The 25,597-nt window shown below is 37.9% G+C and overlaps 5 protein-coding genes across 10 annotated transcripts; 4 read left to right on the forward strand and 1 right to left on the reverse strand.

Moving 5' to 3' along the window:
• Positions 1–442: 442 nt before the first annotated feature.
• LOC112186345 lies at positions 443–6,048 on the forward strand. 3 transcript variants are annotated; one of them, XM_024324724.2, is made up of 14 exons: positions 443–577; positions 704–802; positions 1,026–1,961; positions 2,181–2,281; positions 2,396–2,510; positions 2,817–2,894; positions 3,114–3,206; positions 3,441–3,524; positions 3,663–3,761; positions 4,293–4,355; positions 4,694–4,724; positions 4,998–5,044; positions 5,306–5,364; positions 5,607–6,048. In XM_024324724.2, exons 2-14 carry the CDS (start codon positions 752–754, stop codon positions 5,839–5,841), a joined length of 1,992 nt encoding a protein of 663 aa, XP_024180492.1. In that variant the 5' UTR covers positions 443–577; positions 704–751; the 3' UTR covers positions 5,842–6,048. The 3 variants fall into 3 exon arrangements, 2 of the variants coding, with proteins under 2 accessions (XP_024180492.1, XP_024180493.1); XM_024324725.2 differs by having other exon boundaries at positions 527–584; positions 702–802; XR_005806174.1 differs by lacking the exon at positions 4,694–4,724 and having other exon boundaries at positions 5,607–5,689.
• A 336-nt stretch (positions 6,049–6,384) lies between these two features.
• Positions 6,385–10,182, forward strand: LOC112186346 (serine carboxypeptidase II-2). Of its 3 annotated transcripts, none has more exons than XM_024324727.2 (11): positions 6,385–6,501; positions 6,625–6,907; positions 7,118–7,225; positions 7,421–7,516; positions 7,603–7,695; positions 7,843–7,928; positions 8,022–8,285; positions 8,783–8,916; positions 9,114–9,209; positions 9,558–9,663; positions 9,784–10,182. In XM_024324727.2, exons 2-11 carry the CDS (start codon positions 6,640–6,642, stop codon positions 9,943–9,945), a joined length of 1,413 nt encoding a protein of 470 aa, XP_024180495.1. In that variant the 5' UTR covers positions 6,385–6,501; positions 6,625–6,639; the 3' UTR covers positions 9,946–10,182. The 3 variants fall into 3 exon arrangements, with proteins under 3 accessions (XP_024180495.1, XP_024180494.1, XP_040370144.1); XM_040514210.1 differs by having other exon boundaries at positions 6,399–6,501; positions 6,631–6,907; XM_024324726.2 differs by having other exon boundaries at positions 6,394–6,907.
• Positions 10,183–15,742: 5,560 nt separating this feature from the next.
• LOC112188012 (CDK-activating kinase assembly factor MAT1) lies at positions 15,743–18,442 on the forward strand. 2 transcript variants are annotated; one of them, XM_024327016.2, is made up of 6 exons: positions 15,743–15,900; positions 16,447–16,545; positions 17,269–17,342; positions 17,423–17,526; positions 17,776–17,841; positions 17,993–18,442. In XM_024327016.2, the coding sequence occupies exons 2-6, from the start codon at positions 16,481–16,483 to the stop codon at positions 18,254–18,256; spliced, it is 573 nt and encodes a 190-aa protein (XP_024182784.1). In that variant the 5' UTR covers positions 15,743–15,900; positions 16,447–16,480; the 3' UTR covers positions 18,257–18,442. The 2 variants fall into 2 exon arrangements, with proteins under 2 accessions (XP_024182784.1, XP_024182785.1); XM_024327017.2 differs by lacking the exon at positions 15,743–15,900 and adding an exon at positions 16,214–16,352.
• Positions 18,443–18,525: 83 nt separating this feature from the next.
• On the reverse strand, positions 18,526–19,324 carry LOC121051415. The gene is made up of 2 exons (XM_040513749.1): positions 19,286–19,324; positions 18,526–19,194 (listed from the first exon to the last, which is right to left on the reverse strand). Exons 1-2 carry the CDS (start codon positions 19,293–19,295, stop codon positions 18,797–18,799), a joined length of 408 nt encoding a protein of 135 aa, XP_040369683.1. The 5' UTR covers positions 19,296–19,324; the 3' UTR covers positions 18,526–18,796.
• A 3,113-nt stretch (positions 19,325–22,437) lies between these two features.
• Positions 22,438–25,436, forward strand: LOC112190426 (pentatricopeptide repeat-containing protein At4g30825, chloroplastic). Its single transcript, XM_024329857.2, has one exon. The coding sequence runs from the start codon at positions 22,647–22,649 to the stop codon at positions 25,296–25,298; it is 2,652 nt and encodes an 883-aa protein (XP_024185625.1). The 5' UTR covers positions 22,438–22,646; the 3' UTR covers positions 25,299–25,436.
• Positions 25,437–25,597: the final 161 nt, after the last annotated feature.

Here is a 25,597-nt window from a genome sequence, read left to right on the forward strand (position 1 = left end):
TTTTCATAATGGGAAGTTTTAACAAGGTAATAATGTCATTATTAATAGAGATTAGAGAATAGTGGTTGTTACAAACATACGGAAAAATAAAATAAAAAACTGATAAAAATTCAATGAAGTTACCACCTTCTTGATAGATTCGTAGTAATTGCTACTGAAAGCATTACTCTACATTTACTAACTCAGTTCTTACCTCCTTCACCACTTGGACTATCCGGTAGAATTACCACGTTGTGTTGCGGCAAGCCAAAAAAACAAAAAAAGTGAACGTAAAAATACAAAAAAGTTGGGCTAAAACCACACGTTTCTCGGGGGTTTAGAATAACAGCCAGGCCCACTAGCTTTTATTTGGGCTTTGGCCCGAGAAGAAAACAGCCCACAAAATTGTCAACACGACCCCACAACAATCCGAGAGGCAAAGAGGAGCCAAACAAAGATGAAGCTAAAATGGATTTAACAGGCCACACGAATCTCCTCATCATATCTCTATTATTATCATCCTATCATATCTATTCATTATTTCCTGGAGTGCAGACAAATTTAGAAAACCCATTTTCAGATTGCTCTGAACCTCAAAGTAAGTATGAGCTACTGAGCTAATATTCCTTCAAACACTCCCATTCTTGAGGAGAATTGGTTCAGTACCTCTTCTTTAAATTTTAATGCTTTTTCTGACTTGCATGTGTGTGTGCGTGTGTTTCAGTTGCAGAGGATGACAGTAAATGCTTGATTATTAGTTGACATTACAACAATGTTACCTGTTTGCTCTGCCACCTCAAACTGCTGCTCCTCTCATTCTCAGGTCAGGACTTACAAGCTGTAATTTAAATGCAAAGCATGGTTCTTTGGTTTTAAATTTTGAAGCCCAAATCCTGAGTTTGATCAATTTCGTTAGTAATTTATAAAATGAGACAGGGTGTCATACACTGGACAATGATCGCTTTGTTTGAGATCATGGCATTTCTGTGTGACATAACATTTGTAAGTATATATGAACATTCCAGTTTATGTTGTGGGTCTTACAGGTTTTGTTAAATGGAGGTTTGCATCCAATTTCCTCGTTCGAGGCCAGATATGTTGTGGATTATAGGGGCTTGTCAAATGCAATGCATTTCCAGAGAGACTCCGTCAAAGCACATGCTACAAAGTCTTTCTACCCTAATGTTGTGACAAGCACAGAACAGTCGGTTCCCATGGATTTTGTTAACGGGAGTTCCTGCTCTAACAAATCAGACTATCTTAATTGCAAGTATTCAGATATGTGGACTTCTTCTGGAGGAACTGGAGATAAACAGCATTCGTTGGGAAGGTTTGAACTGAAATATGTACAAAGCTCTAGCCTATTGACCACCGATGAGGGACTCGAGGAGTTTACTGACCAGTCCACTGAGAATGCCGGTACTTTATTCAGACCAGTAGAACTGGAAACCATATCAGCTACTGATTTGACACAAGGAAATTCCACCTCTGTATCGGACACCCTAGACATGAATAATGATCAATTGTCCAGCGTGAAACCTAGTATTGAGGATCTTATTGATGGGGTTAGCAAGTCTTTCAGTGCTTCAGTAGATAAGGGAGAAAGTGCTGTGAAAAGCTCACTAGATACAATCACTTCGTCAATATCATCAGTTGTTGAAAGGGTTAATGCAGCAGTGGATAATGCTGTTGGCGGAATTTCTTCAACCGTTGATCAAACAGGACAATTAAGTGGTACTAAACTGACAAACTTTTCAAGTGACTTTAAGGAAGCCACAAGTAAAGGAAGTGTGATTGCTGTTGACCTTTTGAGACGCACAATTGTTGTGGTGGAGGACTCTCTAGCAAATGGGGTTTCCTTCGCTGTTAATTCTTACCAATCTTCCAAGGCCTTTCTTCCTCCTGACATCAGTGATGCACTAAATTTGTCTGAAAAGAGAGCAGCAGAGTTTTTGGGGCCTGCCAACGCTGCTTTTCAGCAGGTATCATTGTTCTTGGGGACTGCCACTTGACAATATTTCCTAGATTTCAAAATAATCATGTAATGTGTGGATGAATGTATGTCCTTTTTGTCAAGCAAACAGCCACACTTTTGTTAGTTGTGCTTGATGTTAAATTAAGCTAGCAAGTAGTTAATCCATAAGCGGGTAATATTATATATTCAGTGATGGATAAGCTGAAGCTGAATGTATTGAAAGCAGGTTTACATTGCTATCGAGGGGTTGGAGGAAAGTCTTGGCTTGGATCCAAATGATCCAATTATTCCATTTGTTCTATTCCTTGGCACCTCTGCCACTTTATGGTATGGATATCCTTCTTTTCTTATTCCATTTGCTTTTCCTTTTTATTTATACATTAAGAAACATAAATATCCTGTTGTGTGAGAAACTTATATTTCTTACCAGATATGCTGCAGGGTCATTTATTCGGTGTGGACATACAGTGGTTATGCTGGAGATTTATCTCCTCAATCTACATTGGAGCTCTTGAAAGGGAAGGAGAAGGCTGTACTCATTGATGTCCGACCAGAGGCAAGATATGACCTTTATACTTTGTCGAGCTGATGATATCATAAATTCTTAATTCTCCCAACCTAAGCTAAGACAACCATAATTCTTTTGATTTCCAAGATAAAACTATTATATTTGTTTTTTCTGGGTCATATATAAAACTGTGATATTCAAATTCATGTGATCAAGAAAAGGAAAAATCTTCTGACCTGAGTTTAAAACATATTTATTTGTCCAAAAGGTAATATGAATATCCCTTCAAAGTTTATCCTCTCTTAAATTGCCAATAAAATTTGGTTCTGGTTTTTTTTTTTTTTGGGTGTAAAGGTTCTGAGAGAAAAAGAAGGTATTCCTGATCTAAGACGAGGAGCTCGCTATCGCTATGCCAGTGTGACTCTACCTGAGGTAAGTAATGATTTGGTGACTGAAGCTATTGTATTATATAAGTGTTCTGGTGCTTTAATAAATTAAAAGAAAAGGGGAAAAGAAAAAAAACAGTATCTGTGTTGCTATGTAATGATTCGGTGTTATGTCAAAAGTTCAAAATTTGAATGATGTGCTACTAAAGCTTAGCTACACACACTTCCTGCATTTTTGAGTTAAAAATATTCAATCAACTTTCAGGTTGATGCCTCAGTAGCAAAGTTGTTGAAGAATGGAAGAGATCTTGATGACACCTTAACTGCTGCTGTTGTTCGGAACTTGAAGATTGTTCAGGTATGTAGTTTTCAGTCTATTTTATATTCAATGAATGAATGTGTTCTTAAGGTAAGCTTTCTCATAAATTCAGCCACATCCAACAACTAGATCTGATGCCCAAAACTAAGGAAAATTATAATTATTCATTATTCTTCAGGTTCCTATATCATGCACTACCTTCTAATTTCTCCCAGATTAGTATCTTGCTTGAGTAATGAATAATGATGTTTATTTGTTTTCTACTTTGTGTAGGACAGGTCCAAGGTCATAATTATGGATGCTGATGGTACTCGTTCCAAAGCAATTGCAAGATCCTTGAGAAAGCTGGGGCTTAAGGCAAGTTTATGTTCTTTTCTGCAAGATAACAAATTGACTGGTCTTATGAAAATAGCTATGCCGTATTTTCAACCACATGCTCAGTGAATTCTTAGGTAGTGATACTAATAATCTGGTGGTGTTTTAAATAATTGACAGAGGCCGTACTTGCTTCAAGGTGGCTTTCGATCTTGGGTGAAAGATGGTCTTCGAATTAAAGAACTCAAACCTGAGACAACACTTACCATACTCAATGAGGTAGTTATCCCTTTGGGTGCTGCTTGTTCTTCTAATTTCATGTATTAGAAGGTGGCAATATTCTATTTGGTGAATTTGTATGGGTGAATTGTAATACCTTGACAACAACCAATGTGATTTCTTGCTTATTTAACAACATTGGTTGCAGTAACCATTTTCCAAAAAACTGGAATAGGAAATTACTTTAATATTGTAATAAAAAGGAAAGGTTTTAGTATTATAAAGTGCAAAAGAACAAATTTTGGACTCTGTTAAGAAAAAAAAGAAAGAAAGATTAGAAGTGAATGAGATAGGTTATATAATTTACTTCTTTTTTAAAATTATCTCTGATGTGGACTTCTTGTCCGCAGTTATTGTATCAGTTTTAGGATGATCAATAAAATACCTTTTTGTTAAGGATATACATGCATTCCACACAAAGTTGGCTCATGTCTTGGTGTAATTAATATTTGACCTTTTTATTCTCTGGTAAATGGTAATATCATTTTTAGATTTTCATTTCATATAATCACAAGCATTGTATCATTTCAGGATGCTGAGGCTATTCTGGAGGAAATCAGTCCTTCTCCACTTCAAGTTCTTGGGTATGGTGTGGTAAGACAAATTGCTTTCTGATATCTTAATTATAATCTCTGCCATAGTTAACATCAATTTGGTTTTGTTATGTCCTTGACACAAGATATTCTCGAAATATTGATAACACATTGGAAATGGATTGCTCATGATGACTATTAATCATTTTTTGTGAACATGCATCTGAGTTTCACATTGAAAACCTCGTTCCAAGTGTCCGTTCATGATCTAAAGTCAGGTTTCCAAGAGGCTTGTAGTTAATTTACCTCTTGTTCCATATGCCATGTACAAAGACAATTTATTCTATCCTATGCAGTACCATGCATTCTTTACTAATATTTCAACTAACTTCTGTACAGGGTTTGATTGCGGGAGTGTATGCACTACTAGGTGTGTATATTCTCCTTATTTATTTATTTGCATATTTTCGAAAGCGAACTTTCATTTGTAAGAACGTGAGATATACCAATATATCAGATGCACTTTCATTTGTGAACTTTCATTCATAAATTATATTTTATGGTTCTTGTGTTTGGGTGTGATTTCACTCAAGTCTATAATACTGTTTAAGATCTTTCTATGGAAATTTTATAGTGATTAGCAACAGGGTTTACTATTGGTGGGAAATTAACAAGGACTTTCTTATTTTCTTTGGGTTTTCAGAGTGGGAAAAGACATTACAACTGATTGGAGTTGTTGGCCTTGGTCAGGTATATGATCTTCCTGGAATGAGTTCTTTATTTAATTACTTACTTTCATATCTCAGCGTATGTTGAGTACTTGAAAAAGAAAATTGAGACATCCAATATGTTTCCTTCCCCCTTCCTGTGTTGTCTGGAAAAAGAAAACCATATGGTTTCGTCTTCATGCTTTAGACATTTATTTGGTTAATAGAAGCTTGCTTTAAAGAAATTCATACAATCTCTGAATCTTTCCCTATCTAATTGCTCTTTTCATTTTAAATTCACCAGACCATTTATCGGCGGGTGGCATCTTATGAGAACGCTGAAGATTTTAAGCAAGATGTGAGGTAAGCCTACTCCATAATTCCACAAGGCCTATCTAGAACTAGGATTTGCGCCTGGGAAAACGGGAGTCACTTAAAACTGCTGTCTAGAGATATGAGAATTATAAATCAAGATGCATGTTTATAGCCAGCCTGGTAGGTAGAAAAGTGCAGTTGGAGTAATATCAATAGGAAAAAGCTCCATAATTCTAGTTTTGATTCAATGTCGTCTGATTGTGGATTCTGGTCTCTATGGTTTCTTGAAGGCTGCTGCTTGTTCCGGCACAAGTTGGAGCTCAGGCATTTTCGTGGGCTGCTGGAAAATTGGAATCAAATGGCATCGGACTACCAACATCTCCTTCATCCTCAGATGTCAAAAACCGGGTGTTGCAGGCGGCTGCAAAGCATCAATCTCAACCGTCTGATACCGATGGCATCCAAGACGCATCACCTGGATCAACAAATCCAGTCAATGAGAATGTAGATCTCTCTGAAGCATAGAGGTTGAAATTTCTCATGCAGTGGATGAAAGTAAAGTTAACTGATATGTACAAAGAAGATGCAACTATATGGAAACATCGGCCTTGTGTGCATAACTACAGCATAGTTTTTGTCCATCCTATTGTGGCAAGATTTGTACATCTTTCATGGAACAATAAGATTTGTCCATTTTAGTTGTTGGCAGCATGTATTGGAAACCTTAACGTACACATTTCTGTAGCAGTCAATACTAAAAACAAACGAGGATGCTTGTTTGCTAAGGGACACTGACAAAAACAAACATGATCATACAAAAGCCAACCTTAACTGGCAACTGGACCAGTTGGCTTTCTCAAGCTCCCTGCTTCTACAAGCAACTGACAGACACCGTTAGGAACAAAGATAGATACTTTACCATACAAAGCACCCACCAACTCTGTTGGAAAATAACCAAGGTAATTACTAGGTGTGTGTACTTCAAATGAAACCAGTTTCAAAGTCAGATTTTCATTTTAATATAATATCATAGGAGACACGTTTCATGATAACTAGCTCTGAAATAGAAAGGTTTTGAGAAACAATTTCTTCACCACGCAACTCTAAAACAGGAAAGCTCTCAACTTTTTTAACAGACAGATTGGCTTTAGTGTTTTAGTCCACAATTGTTACCTCATCACACAGGTCAGAGTTTCAGATATTCCATGGTGGTTTGTCAGCGAAGCCATCAAGGCCTTCCTATATTTATCAGCTAAAACCGGCAAAGCCAGCGACTTTATTTATTGACCGATCATATTTCTCTCTCAGTCTCAGCTTTCGAAAATGTTCAAACCCAGATGGGCGTTTGTTCTCACCATCCTCCTCAATCTTCATCTGGGTAGTGTTTTTGCCACTATTCCCACAGACCCACTTGTCCAGCAGCAATCGGATAGAGTTCTTCGGCTTCCGGGCCAGAACTTCAACGTGAGCTTTGCACACTATGCTGGGTACGTCAATGTTAATGAAGAAGCTGGGAGGGCTCTCTTCTACTGGTTCGTTGAGGCTGCTGAGGACCCTGCTTCTAAGCCCCTTGTTCTTTGGCTAAATGGAGGTCCAGCTTTGAAAAGATTTAAGCTTTTTAGTTTTCTTTATGATGTTACTGTTCTGACTTGGTTTCCCAATTGCTAATTTGCTGTTGTTATTGGTATCTGAATGGGTTTTCACTTTTTAGTCTTCTTTATGATATTACTGTTTTGACTTGGTTTGCCACTTGCTAATTTGCTGTTGTTATTGATATCTGAATGGGTTTTCACTTTGTTAGGACCTGGATGTTCATCAATTGCTTATGGGATGGCAGAGGAAGTTGGCCCATTTCATATTCATGCTGATGGGAAGACACTGTATTTGAATCCTTACTCTTGGAATCAAGGTAATCAAAGAAGCTTATCATGGGCTTGTTAGTGAAGGTTTTGAGTATTTGTTTTGGTTTTCTAAGTAAATTTGGGGTTGTACTTTACCTTTGAATTCCTTGTGTGTGAGCTATAGGTTAATTTCAGTGACTCTGGATTATATCTTTTAGTAATTATTATATGCAAGCATGTTTAACTCTTCTACTTTTTTGCAGTTGCTAACATTCTGTTTATTGATTCACCTGTTGGAGTTGGGTTTTCTTATTCAAACACATCCTCTGATTTGCTATCCAATGGAGATAAAAGGACTGGTACTATTTTGACTACTTGGTATCTCGTTAAGATCCGTTCTGTTGTTAGCTTATGTGTGTTAGATTACAATCCTGTTATTTTGCAGCTAAAGACTCTCTGGCATTTTTGTTGAAGTGGCTTGAGCGCTTTCCCCAGTACATAGGAAGGGAGTTTTATATCACAGGAGAGAGCTATGGAGGTAGACAAAACTTCATTGCTTGTATCGCTTATACGTCAGTTAATTCTGTTTCTATTTTTTGAATTATGTGAAACATAATTAGATGCCATAGTAACTTGTCTTAGTGACCTGGTGTTCTGGTTTTAACCGTCCAAACTTGCCTACCAGGACATTATGTTCCTCAGCTAAGCCAAGCAATTGTGAAGTACAACTTGGCAACTAAGGAAAATTCAATTAATCTGAAGGGCTATATGGTATAGACTTCATGTTTTTCGGTGGAAAAGATTTTTGGATATTGTATATTGTTTTTGAACACATGGAAATAACAAAATATATCTATAATGCAGGTGGGAAATGCTCTAACCGATGATTACCATGATCACTTGGGGGTTTTCCAGTTTATGTGGTCGGCTGGTTTGATCTCTGATCAAACATACAAGGCGCTGAACCTTTTTTGCGATTTCCAGCCATTCATACACACCTCAAATTCATGTGATAGTATATTAGACATTGCTAGTGCAGAACTTGGAAACATTGACCCTTACAGCATTTACACTCCTTCTTGCCCTGCTAATGTTAGCCAGTCAAATCGGCTGTTGAAACGAATGCATGTGAGTGACACACTAAATTGTCTATTACATCGCATGCGAGATTGTTTCTTTTATTTTTTTTAATGAATCAAGAATTTCCGTATGTACCATTACATGATAGATCTTTCAATATCTACAATGTTGAAATTGCAAGTCTCATTTTCCTGCACTCTTTTTTTGTTGGTTACTTCAGTTATTTGTTAGTATGGTTCTCTTCAATGGATAAAGTTTTGAACTAGAATATAATTACAGGTCTTATCAGCTTCAGTATTACTTTGTGGCATTGTAGCTTTTGGCTTGCAAATGAATGCAAATTTTTTTCAATATAATATCCTAAACTTGCCTAAGAATTATATGTTGCAAGAAAACTAAAATAATTTGTTTGGAGTTGTAAATTATTAGCTTCATGAGTGACTGTATTCAACCTAAAACTGAGGTTTCAACTTTTGCTTTAAAGACACTGATAGTTGAATTATTTTGCCATGTTGATGATGAAATGTAAAAATTCCATTTGATAGGTGGCTGGCCGTATCAATGAAAAGTATGATCCTTGCACTGAGGAACACTCAGTTGTATACTTCAATCTACCTGAGGTTCAAAAGGCCCTTCATGTTGATCGAAACCATGCACCATCTAAATGGACAACATGCAGGTATAACTCAATCTCTATCACTCTTCCATGTCTGAGCTGGGGTGGAGAAGCTGAGAAAAGATGCCTTCCCGCAACTGGGATATATATCCCAATTTGTGTCTTCACCTTAAAGCACATAAAGATATTTCTGAATGTATACTTTTGATGGTAAAAGAGCTTTCTATCTTATATCCCATCCATTTTTTGCTGATTTGTAGTGAGGTGGTTCACGCTACTTGGAAGGATTCTCCTAGGACAGTGCTGGATGTCTACCGGGAGTTGATAATTTCAGGACTTCGTATATGGATGTTCAGGTTCCTTTCAACACCTTGAAGATATAGATTCTCTTACTTCTTCAAATTTTCTGAGATGCTTCTTTAATCACATTCATCATGACTGCATATATGAGTTATATCTGGTCAACCACATTATTACTTATCCAACCCTTGCTTTGCATACTTTTGATATGAACTGTATGTTGAGTTACTCTGTGTCATTTATGGAGGAGCCATTTTATCACATGGTTATTGAATGAACTTCAGCTAGCAAATAATTTGTTTCTTCCCTTCAAAAAAATAATTTGTTTCTTTCAAATGCCTGAAGGCAACTGTTGCTAAGCACTCTACTTATTGCTATTTTAATGCCTACTACTACTACGGCAGTGGTGATACAGATGCGGTAATCCCAGTTACTTCTACCCGATACAGTATAGATTCCCTTAAGCTTCCAACTGTTAAACCTTGGCGTCCCTGGTATGATGATGGGCAGGTAACAGCTTCTTATAGTAATTTCCTCTCATATCTCTAATCCTTACAAACAAAAACTGCAACGGAATATTGTGGCTTAAGAAAACTTATGCACTGATACCTACATACAATCAATTAACAGGTTGGAGGCTGGACTCAAGAATATGCTGGGCTGACATTCGTATCAGTGAGGGGAGCAGGCCATGAAGTCCCTCTGCACAGACCCAAGCTAGCTCTCGCACTTATCATAAACTTCTTGTCAGGATCCTCAATGCCATCAGCACAGCTTCTCAGTGACTCCTAGAATATTTCTCTTCGCATTTGGTGCTTGAACTTCTTGCGGAAAAGTTCGTAGAATGCATTGTTATTACGTGTTGATGTGAGGGCAATTGTCAGAACACATGCCGCAGACATTGCTCTATAATCCCAAGCATGATTTCTTCTGTAACTTGTTGAGAATTTCAAAATAAAACGAAGTTGCCACTTGCCAGTGATTGTATTTCAGATTTGTACTTGGATAATACATGAAATTAATGAAAAATCGGTTGTCTTGCTCAATTACCATAATGAAAACCCTAAACCCTATAACCAAGGACACTGACTCCACATCTTCATCGTCTTTGAACTTGGTGGGATATACACTCATCATCGGATTGCTTCCCCTCCTCCATCCCTCTTCAATCCCTGCAAACCATTACCTTTTAAAACCAGGGACCCCTTGCCCGATTCTATCCTTATCCTATAATTCTGATCTTTACCGTGTTGTGTAATTAAGATAGCACAACGTACTTGGCTACTTGCAATCTTTTAGTCATTTCATTATTTCCATTAGTTAACTTTTCTTCCAAACAAGATAATGTGCATCCATAGTAAACTGTAAACATCATTCATTTCATTCAGATTGAGGTTTATGTGCCCTAAACCTGAATAATATTGATTGGTCTCTTATAGTTGATAAATTTATTTGTTATTCTCCTTGGAATAAGCAAACTCTTTTGGCTATTCTTCCTTCAGAAGTAGTGGATAAAATATAGACCTCTTCCAATTAACCATGTTTCGGATGCTTTTATTTGGGGTCCTTCTTCTAGTGGGTTTACGGTTAAGAGTTCCTCTATGTTGCTATTGTTGCAGTATGACCAGACTGCTCCTCATTCTAAATCTGTCCTCTTAAATAAAATATGGAATTTGAATATTCCACCTAAATTTAAGGTTTTTGCTTGGATTTTTATAAGAAATAGACTTCGAACTAGAGATAAACTTTCTAATGTTAATCCACATGTTTCTCACTTTGCCCTATATGTAAAGAACATACTAAATCTGTTGAGCATCTTTTTGGATATTGTTCTTTTGCTATTCCAGATTTGGTATACTTTTCAGTTCCCTAACCCTACTAACTAGAATGGTTCTCTTATTTTCCGTATCTACTCTCAACTCTTGCTTTTACTTTATATCATTTCTGAAATGTGACAAAACATGAAGAAAATGATATGGCACCTAAGTATAATGTAATCAAGCACTTAAATTACAACTCGCCATACTGAAGTTTTTAATTATTATACGCATGTTGAAGTTTTATACGTGTTTTAACTTTTAACTAACTATTGCTTTAGTTTTTTTTAACTTCTAAGTATTTTTACTCAATATAAAACGGATACGCGTATAAAACGTGTTTAAAAATGTCCAACTCAATAATACGCAACAAAAAACTGACTCTACAATTTCAATATGTCATGCTGAAGTTTTATACGCATTTTAACTAACCATGCTCATAAACCAAATATCAACTGCCAGAGTGTGTGGTGGCGCCCATTAGCAGCTCTGGGGCAGTGTAGTGGAAAGAGCTTCCAAATATTTGACTTGGTGATGTGAAGTTTCCTCCCTCGTCCTCCTCCTTGTCATTGCCATCATCTAGGAGACCATACAACACATGCAGAGATTTTTCAGATCGAAAATCGGTGAGACAAACCCTAATTGGGCGAACAGCTATCAACAGGCGATCAAGGCAAAGGCCTATGTGCATAATCCCAGAAGAGTGCCACTTATGAACAGCTATGAAAAAGAAATACATAATTGCTTAGATCTCAGCGAGGGTCATCTTTGTTGGTGACGGCTCTGCAATCTGATGATTATTAATTGAATTTGCTGCTGGATTTTGCCGAAGAAGATGATCAAGATGTCGCCGAAGATTGATCGTCCATGGACGATCCTCATAGATGAAGCAGAGAATAGCGGCGTTATCATTCCAATGTTGGCCTAAAACCTTTAGAATGTATTGCATTTTCAAGCAGTGATTTGAAAACTTTGACCTCTCTCATCCAAAAGATGTGGTCATCTATGTTGAATTGTTTGACGATCATTGACTCACCCGTGGCCAGATTTCGCGCCTTGTAAACCTCACCGTATCGGTTATAGTCGATGTGCTCTACCTTCTCGTAGTTCTCCATGATGAACGGTTTTTTTTTTTTTTGTTTACAAAGATGACGATGTGATTGTTTCATAGAGAAAGGTAATTCTCAGAATGATTGAGCAAAAATGACTTGAGCTTTACCTCAGGTGATTCTATTGATGATTATGACAACTCAGGCAAGTTGTGGTGAACGACTTGTCGTTTTCCTCAAATTCAAGCATCTCTCCTCAAGTCGTTGAAGACCGATGCATGTGACAGGCCATGTGTCAACATGACATTTTTCGGCGTCTAACTAAATAAAACAAGACGTCATCTTCATAATTAAATCTTGATTTGATACTTTATTTGAAGGCTTTTTCACTTTAACAAGATGTTTTAATACCATGGTTTTGGTCTCGCATCCATGACTGCTAGACTTGCGACTAAGTTATCGCTCAAGGAAGGAGAAGAACCGGTGGATTTGGGGAATCTTAGGATCCCGGGGAAGGAGTTTTTGGCTCGTAATTTTTATTTGGTAGGGAGGCTTAACACCAGCAGGGCGGTGGTGTTGGATTCGTTCTGGAGTGCTGTGAGATCGATGTGGAGGTTGTCGGGGACCGTGGAAGTTCAACCACGGGGAGAACGTTTTCTGTTTACGTTCACCCATGAAAGGGATGTTGTCCGCTTGAAGAAGGGAGGCCCGTGGGGTTTTCAGAGAGTCATGCTTCTCCTGAATGATTATGATGGCTTCTCGGAGATCTCTACCGTGAAGTTGGACTTTGTTTGGATTTGGTTTACATTGGAAGGCATACCTCCGGGCATTTTGACTAAACCTACTGTCTGGTTGGTGGGAGGGACAATTGGAGAGGTTATGGAGGTGGATCGTATGGCGATGCGTAGGGGAGATGCCCGGGTCTGGCTTGTTGTCTCTATCAATGATCCGGTGCGGATTGATCATCGAGTTAGGGTTTCTCTTGTTGACGTCCTAACCCTAAGATTCAGATATGAAAGGCTCCTAAGGCATTGTCATTCCTGCGCTATGTTGAATCATGGTGGCCAGCGTTGTCCTAGGGTGGATGACTCGGAGACTGATTCTGTGGTGGAGACAGGAGCGTAGCCGCCAATAGGGCCGATCGTTCCAGCCCTTGTCTTTAGGGCAAACATTCAGCCTTCTATTTCTTCTTCACTGGTTTCTGCCTTCAAGGTTCCCAATTTGCTGAAGAAGAAACCTGTGCAGATCCGAGAGCTTCCAGAGTTGGTGTCTTCCGGGACGAAGGGTACCTCTGCTCCAGCTCAGGTGGTGGGGATGCGTCGTCCCAGAAATGAGGACAATCCTGAGGATGGTAAGTGTGCCAAACACAGCTTGGCTCTGGTTCAGGTCAACCTACAGCCGGAATACTTGGGCCTCGAGCTTTCTGATGCAGGTCTGGTTGGTGCGAAGCTGCCTCTGGCCTCTAAGGTTTACAAGAAGAAGGGTAGGCCTCGTGCTTTGAGAAACAAGGCCAAAAAGGCACCGACGACGTCCACATGTGACGGGTCTGAGTCCATGGCGTCGGGGTCTCCTGACGGAAGCGTTGTTGGTGTGAAAGGGATGCATGTTGGCCCGACATCTTTGGAGCCTATCTCCCAGTCTGGGTAGGAGATGATTTTCTACGTCATCTAGGGTGTGATGTGGCTTGTTTGATGGCGGCGACGTACACTAGAAGGGTCTTAGGTGTCAAAGCGATCAAGGAAGTGTCTCATGCTAGGAGGTGTAAGGTTTCGTAGTGTCGTAGTATTTTTTATTGGTTTTTGCTAGTAGTTTTCTCTTTTGAACCTTAGTTTTTTTGGATTTCCTTTTGGTTTTAGTACTCTCTGAGCTTGCATTGTAACATGAGGGGTGTTTGTGCCCTTCATGCTTGACCGAGTGAGGTCGTCGTGATTTCGATCAATGGATTAGTCTTCCGTTGCCCTAAAAAAAAATACCATGGTTTTGGTCATTCGACTCTTTCTTAAAAAAAATAAAAATTATAAATAAATACTATAATTTTGGCAATATTCAATGCACCAATAGAAATGAACGGTTAGATATGTAAAAATATACCCCTAGCAAACTCAATTCCACAATTTCAATTTTCAAAGGGTCTTTCTAAATGTACCCAGCAAATTTCTAAGTATACCTAGCAAATTTCTAAGTATACCCAGCAATTTCTAAGTATACCCAGCTATTCATTTATATTTAAAATATTTATTAAACCCAGAAAATATTTCCAAAATACCCATCCAAATAAATTGATGCTCATGCGATTTGTTCCCAAAATCAAGAAAACAAATCCCAACCTCTCCAATCAACGTTAGATTCCACCAATTTGATGATCTTCTCAAAGCCATACCTAAGATTCGATCCACCAATTCTTCCTCAAATTGCTATGAGAGGAAAGATGACATTACAGCTGTGTGCATATAACAAATTTCAATAAGAATACATTTAGAAAAATGAATATTCCCTGTTGTCTAGATGAGATTACAGCTGTGTTAATTTCCAAAATATTTCCTGCGATTTGTTCATCTTCTCCAATTTGATGTTCATATACCCAGCAAACTGAGTATATATGTGAACAAATAGCAATGAGAGGAAATATGAGATTATGGTTGTTAGAGAAGAAAAGGAGGAGTAGGGACTCGTGATGATGGGATAGACACCCAGATCCAACCACTGCAGCAGCCAAAAGACTTCTACTAGTTCTAGTTCATACCCATAATCATGATTATCCATAAGCTCCATCAAATATATATATATATATATATATATATATATATATATATATATATATATATATACAGATCCTATCCAGAGTGAGGCATCGCTTTGAAATTTCAGAGCGAGGTTAGGGTTTATGGTCACTTTTCAATCGCATATCCACATCTCAACCGTTCAGTTTCTAGGTACTAATGTATAGATCATCTCTGCAAAATTTCAGCCAAATTGATGGTCGTTAAGGCATTGAAAACTGCCTTAAAGCTAGTACGGTTCAAGTTGGACAGATTCAGTTCGTACATTGGTTTAAGCGAGTTAGATACCTTAAAAACCATCAATTTCGTTGAAATTTTGCAGAGATGATCTATACATTAGTACCTAAAAACTGAACGGTTGAGATGTGGATATGCAACCGAAAAGTGACCCTAAACCCTAACCTCGCTCTGAAATTTCAAAGCGATGCCTCACTCTGGATAGGATCTGATATACATATATATATATATATATATATATATATATTCTGAAAAATCTTCTTCATTTCAAGAGATTAGAATTCAAAGTCTCTATCCTTGTTGAACAAGATCATACAATTTTAAAACAATACTAGTATCACCAATTGAGTAGAGGGAATAGGTAAACCTAAATAATTTTTCTTTTTTCCAGTCCCGAAGAGTGCCATTGATGAAGAATACTGGAAATCATGAGATTGTTTTTGCTGGGTGCATGGTTTTGTTAAAGATGGAGGGTACATTGGGAAACTTGTTAAATTTAATTAGATGTTTAAAAATAATATTTAAATATAAATAATTTGCTGAGTTATGCTGGGTACGTTTAGAAGCACTCTTTTCAAATACCATATAACACTAGAGAATCTTTCCAATACTATAATATCTGTGTGCGAAAATGTTCACCTGGTCAGTTATTGACCAAGAAAATAATGCTCAACCACCCTTAGATGTATCTGTGTGTCCTCTTTTCAAAAAAAAAAAAAATCTGTGTGTCCTTTGGGCTTCGGTGCGCTCCTATTTCTTCAAGTCGCACATTGAGTGGCAGCACTCGACCCAGCCCAATCGAGTGCTTCTTCTTGTCGGCCTCGTCTCTGCTCTGTGTTAGTTGCCTCATCGTAACCATTCCAGGTATGAAGATCTCTCTTTTCACTCGTTATAAGCAATCTCCTGCTTCTTTATTAAATTGGATACCTTTACCATATGTTTATGTTGAATTAAATATCCTGTATTATTGGTTCTCCATTCCAAACTTATTGTTCTTCGTCATTCGTGGGATTGGGTTTTTTTTTTTTCTGGTTTTAGTTCTCCAACATTCTTTTTGGTTTTTGGTGTATGCATTTGTGCTGTGCATTCACTTTTCTTCAGAGAGAGAAATTGAAAAGATAAAGAATTTGCTGAATTCATATTAAGGATAAATAATGCTGTTCCTATACCTAAGCAGTATCAGAAGTTCCTCGAGTTATGCTGGGTGCCTGTGATTTATATTGACCCAATAGTTCATTCTGGGGACATCTTACCTTTAATGATTGAAATTTGAGGGCCCAATTGTAAGAGCTGTTCATAAAGATTACCACATGGAGGTCTGAGTAGGCATCGTCAAGATTTCATTTTAGAATCTTCATAGCATTGTTGCAGGCTTGTAGTCTAGAACTTGAGATGCTTTTAACGTTACAGGAGCAGAAGGTGAAGGGGCTTTGGGGGAAACAAAATGGTGGTTGCCAGTTCTAATCCGCACCACAGGGAAATAAGTATCAGGAAGAGGATTGCGAGCATGTAACACTCTCTTCTCTCTCTCTCTCTCTCTTGTAACTCTGTGCTTCTGTTCACATGTGGTTTTCAGTTTCCATAGCTGTAATGTTGTAACCCTCACAATGTGAATGCAATTAGTTTTCAAAATGTGTATAACTTTTCTCGCATGCCATATGACACTAGCATTTTAGTAGGTAGCTTGGACTTTAAATATTCAATTGCTGAAAATCTGTGTTAGGTCAATCCTGGACTCTTCAATCAAACCCAACAACCCTTCGTTCAGAATGAATGGCTGTTTATTTTGTATGAATGAGTATAAATAGTGGGACTCCTTTCAATTTAGAACGTTTAGTCTTAGGATTTAGAAAGGACATTACTATCAAACTGCCATTTTATCCTCCCAAATATTTTTTTTTTAATTCATAAAGCAATCACCTAGAGAAGTTCAGGAAAATTGGTGTTTTGGGGGTTTTTTTTTTTTGTTGGGGGGGGGGGTGGTGTTGGGAAGGATCGCATTGCTATTTAAAGATTAGAATTTACAAACTGGGATGACACATTGGTTTATTCAGTACTGGAACTAGTTGTTAGTACTGATCAAACTTTGATTTATAAGTTTTTTTTTTTTAAATGAAATGTAGTGTCTGGTATATGTACCATAGAACTTCTCCCCTTCCTGTCATTGTACTCTTAGCCAATATATATCACAGTTCCTTTATTCATCATTGATGGAGACGATTCATTGTCTAGATTCAATAAACGAGAAGATGATTTTCCTTCTTTGAGAGAATACAATGATTACTTGGAGGAAGTAGAGGATATGAGTAAGTTGTTCAGCTTAATAGCTACTTATATTGTTAACAAAAAGGTTAATCTGACTAAAAGAAAAATCATTCTGTGGTAGCGTTTAACTTGATCGAAGGAATAGATGTCCCTGCTATTGAAGCCAAAATTGCACAGTACCAGGAAGAAAATGCTGAACAAATAATGATTAATAGAGCCCGCAAGGTAATCCCAAATAAAATCTCAGTTGCTATTCCTTAGCTTTTGTTGTTTCTACCCTGCTGATATTGTCCCTTATAAGCAGTGAAGCTTTGCATTGTTGTTTTGTGTCATTTGTTATATGCTACTCGAAAAGAAAAGTAAAAAAAAAAATAAATAAACAGAAGAGTAGCTCCGATGCTGGAAATAGGGAAGTATAACACATTATGGAAAATTTATTCCAAGGTTCTAATGCTGGTGGTATTAATCATATAGGCTGAAGAACTAGCTGCAGCTCTAGCAGCAAGCAAGGGTCATCCTGTACAAAATGATACTGATGTGGTAAGAATATCAATTTTCTTGAGTTAGTGATAGTGCACCATGAGAATCTAGTTCCAATGGACATCTCTTTATGACTGTTATTATTATTAATTGTACCAGTTGTTCCTGGACATCGGAGTTTTCTAAACTGATTTTTTGTGTTCATTGATAGGCACTGAACCAAGGCTTTCAAGCAGGATTTGGTACTGGTATGCAGGGGCAATATGCACCTACAATTTCTGGACAACCACGACCAGTAGGCATGGGAGGCCCGCAACCACTGCCACTCGGAGGGGTGCATGATATGCATGGATATGATGATGAAGAAATGATGCAGCTGCGAGCAGAGAGAGGTCCAAGGGCAGGAGGGTGGAGTCCAATGATAAGCAGGAAGAGGGCACTTGAAGAAGCCTTCAGTAGCATTTGGATTTCATAGGACCATAGCTTCTTAATCTCTGTAATGTATTATGTATATGGCCAAGCTATTTACTTATTCATGATAAAGAATTTGTTTGTCAGATTTTTGACATGCGGCGAGGTTTAAAGTTATACCTTCTAAAGTTATGACGATCAAGTATTGTAAAATTGTCCTATTTATGTACCAGGAACCATTAACATCAAATGAGAGCTACAACAAAGAAAGAAGTTTGTGTTTTTAATGAAGAATATGCATTCAGCTCAGAATTACTGATAAAGTTAGGGATGATTTCTAAACGACATAAAGAGAGCACCAGATTATACGTCGGGGCCACTGGCCAAGTTTTCTATATAGAATAAGAGACTCTCCAGGCCAGGTTAGGGTCATCATTTGGCCCGCGGTTCAAAAACTAAAGCCTCTGTGCTACTTTTTCAGGTGGAAGAAATTATTCCCGCTTGCTTCTCCTTCAGTCCAATTGCTATAAGTAGCCGGTTCTTCTGCTTCGACCAAATTTGCATAATTTTTTAGGGAAAACAAGCTCCCATTAAGACTCATGATTCACTCAGACACCAAATCACACTCCTTATTTGGACGTTTGAAAAGATTCCTGGTGACAACAGGTTGTCTTAGATCCAAAAACAATGTTATTGTGGCCGGTTCATCTATGAAAAGTATGCCATGCTCCCATTCACAACAAACAGCCCAAATAAAATCAAATTCAGGATCTAATTCAAGCATGTGGATATTGATGGAATAATCGAGAATCCACTGTTTTTTATTGTAATCTTTCATCACCCATATCTCAATATTCATACCTGATGAAGCATCCACGATGGCCATAGATCCTCTAAAATTAATCAAGTGTAATTTCCAGGTCGGATATGGGAATATGTAGGGATTGGGAGTCCAAAAGAACTCTTCTTTCTTGAAGTCAAAAGAAAGTATACGGGTTGTTCCTGTATCAAAAAAAAACCAATGCATATCTCCATTTGCACATATATGCCTGGAGCAATCTAATAAACCCTGAACAGGTGGAGTTGAGGGTACCTGCCGCCATTCGCTTGTGCCGAGTATAAGCACTTGGGATACAAATGTTGTAGAAATGCCGATCTGTGTAACACGAAGAATCTTGTAGGTGTTGGTTATACTATCAAATCCCATACCAGTCCAAACAAACTGCACTTTGGAATATGGACCACAAACTTGCTGACTGGGTGGGAGCCTTAGAACTTCTCCCTGAAAAGGATTGATCAAGAAGCTGAGTGCAGGATCGCGTCTGATGCAAAACAAGTTGCAGAAAACAAAATATAGACTGTACTCGACGGGATTGGATGAGTGCAAAATATCTCTTGCATTAAGTTGAGCACCTTGGGCATTGGAATGGTCGTAATGAAGGGAATGCAAGCTCGGTAGGTCTGCTGTAGAGTGAAAGCAACAGAAGAAAAGCAAAGCTAGAGAGAAAATGTGAAATGAAGAAACTGATCTATTCCATTCGATTGTGAAGTTAGGTACAGTAGTACTATATATAGTAGCTGAGAGATCACAGATGAGCGCCACGTGTATACTAACTATAGCTCACATAGGGACAGCTCATGCAAGCTAATAACAGAATTAGTAACTACTTAACTCTAATTAACCCTAATTAACAAATATAATGGTCGGCCATACCACAGGATAAGTTGAGGGGGAGCGGGTGATGCATGAGAATCAGGATTAAGTAGAAAATGCGAGTCCAGCGTGACAAAAGAGGGGGAGTCGACTATGCTTAGCAAGGACTTAGAGACGCATCGGATTTGACACACTGACTTTGCAGGCGCTCTCTTCAAGATTTCGACCAGGATTTCACTGGGAAAGCTCCATCAAATTCAACTTTATGGTATTGCAGGGCCTCTTTCTGTGGCTCTTCATATTGTTCCAAACCAGAAGCCGCAAGTTCATCGCTCCCTGTAAATATATAATGCAATAAAGGGTTATACTTATCTAATACGGATTTTAGGAGTTATGGTGTATATGGTGTAATATTGTATATAAATAAATTATTATGTTCCATACTTACCTTGTGTAATTAGGAGTTACATTGTATTGTAATCTTACGGGAATCTTCATGAATTAAGAATTTAAGAGTTATCCTGCCTTCTGTTTACACCGGTTTATCAACCTCCATTTCGTCAAGTAATAGCCGTATGAGGGAGATTCCCGAAAATTATTAAAAATCTTCGAATTATCAACATCTTTATCTGAAGAGGTTAGAACAAGCATGTTAGAAGTTTCTCTCGAATGTGATAACTCCACGCAATAATCTAGGAGTTTGGGTTAGAATCGGGTAGGGTGGTATATACATATCCAAACAAAGAGAGAGATATGGAAGATAAAGGACTTTGGCTTCATGGATCAGTTAGGACTCTTCAGCAAAGACGTGGTGCAATGCTAATTAACTAATTGGTCAATGTTGATTAATCATGTATAACATTACAAGACGTTGGAAGATTGATGCATGATAATTGACAGGTCACTTGTCACATGAGAACCACACTCCTATTTGTTGGAAGTATTCTAATGCATCAATTAAACCGGATACGTACATCTATAGGATTAAAGTAAAAGCAGTTGCATGGAAGAAGGACTCAACCACTTCAGCCTCTATATAAAGAAGCAATCGACAAATCAAGAAATACACACACATCTCCAATCAAAACTGCATCGTAGGTTTCCTTTTATTATTCTTAGCTCCATATTAGTTTCATTGTCTTTTCAATTCTTTAGTTGTTAGCTTTACTAGTTCAAGTCATTTCCCTTCGTTTTCCTTGTAACCTAGTATATATGATTTCAATTGTTTCCTTTGCTACTTTTTGGTAATAGTTGATAGTTTTATTCTTTAAGCCGTTTATTTTTTCGCTCTTTATACTATCGTTCATTTAGTTCCTTGCAATTTAATTTCTTGCTCTTTATTTTTCTGCACTTAATCTAGAGTAGTTGTTTGGTTACCAATCACTATTTGCTTCATCCATTGAACAACCCAAAAGTTCTTGTCTCTAAGGCATCGAACCTTCAGCTGAGATTGTTCCTTCATTGGCTTTCAATATATCGCTCGACGAAGTTAGAATCATGCGCATCACATCTACTACATCTACAATCTCACACTGGGCCTCGCCCCGCAATTTGTTCATCAAAAAGGACGTCTGTTCCTTAATCTCTCAGCTATCTCAGCCAAGACGATTTTCAGAGGCAACACCTTCTTCCTCCTAACTAACGCATATCGATCTTCTTTCTTTTAGACCACAAAGATTAATCTAGTACGGGATTGATGAAAAGACTAAAAGATAATGGGAGATTTGTCAAAACTGATTGTTTCTTACTGGAAGTATCTTATTTCAAAATGAAATGAGGAGACCGAAAATCCGGAAAGCCGACCCGAAAAATATATATTCGGGGACCTCTCCTGTCCCAACAGCTTTATAATAACAAAATTTGAGCCCGACCTGAAAATTTAGGTTTGGTTTCGGATTCAGCAAATTGACATCTGTATTTGGCCTGTGCTCAATTACCTGCTCATTTTACCGACTAGAATGAAAATTGTGGATTGGGATTTGCATTAATAATACTGACAATTGATCGAATATCTGTCACTTAATTTTTTGTATATTAGGGACATTTGTAAAATAGTGTTTACACGAATACATGGTCAGTAATTAATTAAAAAAATCATAGTTATCAGTAAAAATATATATATATATATATATATACACACACACACACATACTTCTACTCAATCCTGTATAAATATAGTTAAGTATAATTTCTATCTTCTTGATCACCCTATGAATTATGAATACTAGCAACGTGCCTGCATTTTCTCGCGGGTGATATTATGACGTTAATGGAAAATTGATCAACTAAAAAGAATAGTGGTTATTTATTTTATCAGACACAGGATAGTGGTGGTTTGAGTATTTCTTTTTAAAATTCTTTTTTATTTATATTTTATTAACTTAATTTCATAATTATGTTATTGAATGGTATTATGGGTACTTCAAAATTTAGTTAAACCTTTTGAGTTTTGACACCAAAATTATAGTAGTAGAGATTTGTGAGCATAAAAAAATGTTAAAAACCCGTCTCATGAATTACCCAGTAAAAAATTCCTGGTAATATAACTTCGAAAAGAAGGAAGCTACAAAATCTAAAGGCGTTCACTTTCCTCCACTGCTTCAAATTCCCATTATCTCTACCTCCCAAATGCCAAATGCAAAGCCATGTGCCCTTTTCTACCTACCTACAATCCCTCTCTCTCTCATTTGAGTGCTTCTCATTTCTTCCATTAACAAAGTTGATGATCGAAGTTTGGTGCTTTTCCTTGTCCCCTCTATTCTGGGTGAGTAATTGATCTTTTGAACTTTGCTTCTCTTTCATGGCCTCACTGCAATTCCCCATTTCTTTGGAGACATTAGATTCTTCAAAAAAGTTCAATTCTTTTTGCTACAGTAGAGCTGCTTCTGTTGTTTTGAATAGGGTGAATGCCATTAAGGTCTCTCGGTTCCAATCTGAGTTGCCAGTAGATGAGAGTTTTGTTGAGCAAAACCCAGATTGTTCAAGACTTGAAATTGATAAGGGAAGTAGTGGCACAAAGAAAGTGAGTAAGAGAGAAGTGGGTTTGAGGTCTAGTTCAAGAAAGAGTAAGTGGGTTAGGAAATTGGAGAATTTGTTTGTGAATGATGGTGAGTTTGATGTTGATTACTCTGTTATCAAGTCTGACCTGAGCTTAGAGCATTGTAATGATATTTTGAAAAGGCTAGAGAGGTCTAGTGATGTCAAAACTCTCAAGTTTTTTGAGTGGATGAGAAGCAATGGGAAACTCAAATGCAATTTGAGTGCTTTTAGCTCGGTTTTTCGCGTGTTGGGTAGGAGAGAAAATTGGGATGCAGCTGAGAAATTGATTCAGGAAATGGTTACTGAATTTGGATGTGAGCTGAATTATCAGGTCTTCAATACCCTTATTTATGCATGTAGTAAATTGGGACGTGTGGAGTTTGGAGCTAAGTGGTTTCGAATGATGCTTGAACATGAAGTCCAGCCGAATGTTGCGACATTTGGTATGCTGATGGGGCTTTACCAGAAGGGTTGGAATGTTGAGGAAGCCGAGTTCACTTTTTCTCGAATGAGGAACTTTGGGATTGTATGTCAATCTGCATACTCCGCAATGATCACAATTTATACCCGTATGAATTTGTATGACAGGGCAGAAGAGATCATTGGCTTAATGAAAGAAGATGGAGTGAGACCGAATTTGGATAACTGGTTGGTAATGATTAATGCTTATTGTCAGCAGGGAAAAGTAGAAGCTGCTGAATTAGTGTTAGTCTCCATGAAAGAAGCTGGGTTTTCTCCAAACATTGTTGCATACAATACATTGATAACCGGATATGGGAAGGCATCCAAAATGGACGCTGCTCATCACCTATTTCTAGGCATTAAGAAAGTCGGATTAGAGCCTGATGAAACAACTTACCGGTCCATGATTGAAGGTTGGGGTAGAGCTGACAATTATAAGGAAGCAGATTGGTACTACAAAGAGCTCAAGCGTTTGGGCTACAAGCCTAATTCGTCTAACCTGTACACACTAATAAACTTGCAAGCCAAACATGAGGATGAAGAGGGGGCCATCAGAACTCTTGATGATATGCAGAAGATAGGATGCCAATATTCATCAATGCTCGGCACTCTTCTGCAAGCATATGAGAAGGCTGGAAGGATTGATAAAGTGCCTTTCCTTTTGAGAGGTTCTTTATATCAACACGTTCTTGTCAGCCGGACTTCTTGTTCGAGTCTTGTCATGGCTTATGTGAAACACTGCTTGGTGGATGATACTATGAAAGTGTTGAGGGAAAAACAGTGGAAGGATCCACATTTTGAAGATAACTTGTACCATTTGTTAATTTGCTCGTGTAAAGAGTTGGGTCATCTTGAGAATGCTGTTACAATATACAATCAAATGCCCAGACATGATGGCAAGCCAAACATGCACATCATGTGCACAATGATTGACATTTACAGCATCATGGATCTCTTCTCTGAAGCGGAGAAAGTTTATGTCGAGTTGAAATCCTCAGGAATCGCTTTGGACATGATTGCCTATGGTATCGCTGTAAGAATGTATGTCAAAGCTGGCTCTTTGGAAGATGCTTGCTCTGTTCTGGACACAATGGACAAACAGGAGGGAATAGTTCCAGACATCTACATGTTACGTGATATGTTCCGTATTTATCAAAAATGTGGCAGACTTGATAAGTTGAAAGATTTGTACTATCGAATCTTGAAGACTAGAGTGACTTGGGATCAGGAAATGTACAATTGTGTCATAAACTGCTGTTCTCGTGCTTTGCCAATTGATGAGATCTCAGAGATGTTTGATCAGATGCTTCAACGTGGGTTTGTACCTAATACCATAACCTTCAATGTCATGCTTGATGTATATGGGAAAGCAAAGCTCTTAAAGAAGGCTAGGAAGTTGTTTTTGATGGCCCAGAAATGGGATCTGGTTGATACAGTCTCTTACAATACTATTATAGCTGCGTATGGGAGAAACAGAGACTTCAAAAGCATGTCTTCAACGGTACGAGAGATGCAGTTTAAAGGATTTTCAGTTTCCCTTGAAGTCTACAATAGTATGCTGAATGCTTATGGGAAAGAAAGCCAAATGGAGCAGTTCAGAGGCGTTTTGCAAAGAATGAAGGAGACAAACTGTGCTTCGGACCATCACACCTACAACATTATGATCAATATCTATGGAGAGCAAGGATGGATTGATGAAGTTGCTGGGGTGCTGACTGAGTTGAAAGAATGTGGACTGGGAGCTGATCTGTGTAGCTATAACACATTGATTAAGGCATATGGAATTGCAGGAATGGTCGAAGATGCTGTCCGTTTGCTCAGGGAAATGAGAGATAATGGTATAGAGCCTGATAAGATTACATACATCAATCTGATTGCTGCACTGCGAAAAAATGATGAATATTTGGAGGCTGTAAAGTGGTCCTTGTGGATGAAGCAGATGGGATTATAAAGTTGATGATGCTGATGTATATAACTTCACAATTTTGCTTTTAAATTCTCTCGACACCTCGTTTTAGTTTCTATTTAAACTCATTGTATACCGCCTCCTCAGGTGGTCCTATAAATCTGCAGTCTATTCATTTATTTCTTTGGTCTGTCCTGTAGTAGAAGCTTTTAGCACTCTCATGAGTAGTGTTGCAGTAAATGTCATCTTTCTTCTGGTTAGAATTTTGGCCAAAACCCAAATATGACATTTACTTTCGAGTTTCGAGGGCTTTGAAGCATTCTCTTCTTGGCTTCTTGCTGTGA

Source organism: Rosa chinensis, chromosome 2 (assembly GCF_002994745.2).
Source record: "Rosa chinensis cultivar Old Blush chromosome 2, RchiOBHm-V2, whole genome shotgun sequence".
Classification (NCBI taxonomy): domain Eukaryota; kingdom Viridiplantae; phylum Streptophyta; class Magnoliopsida; order Rosales; family Rosaceae; genus Rosa; species Rosa chinensis.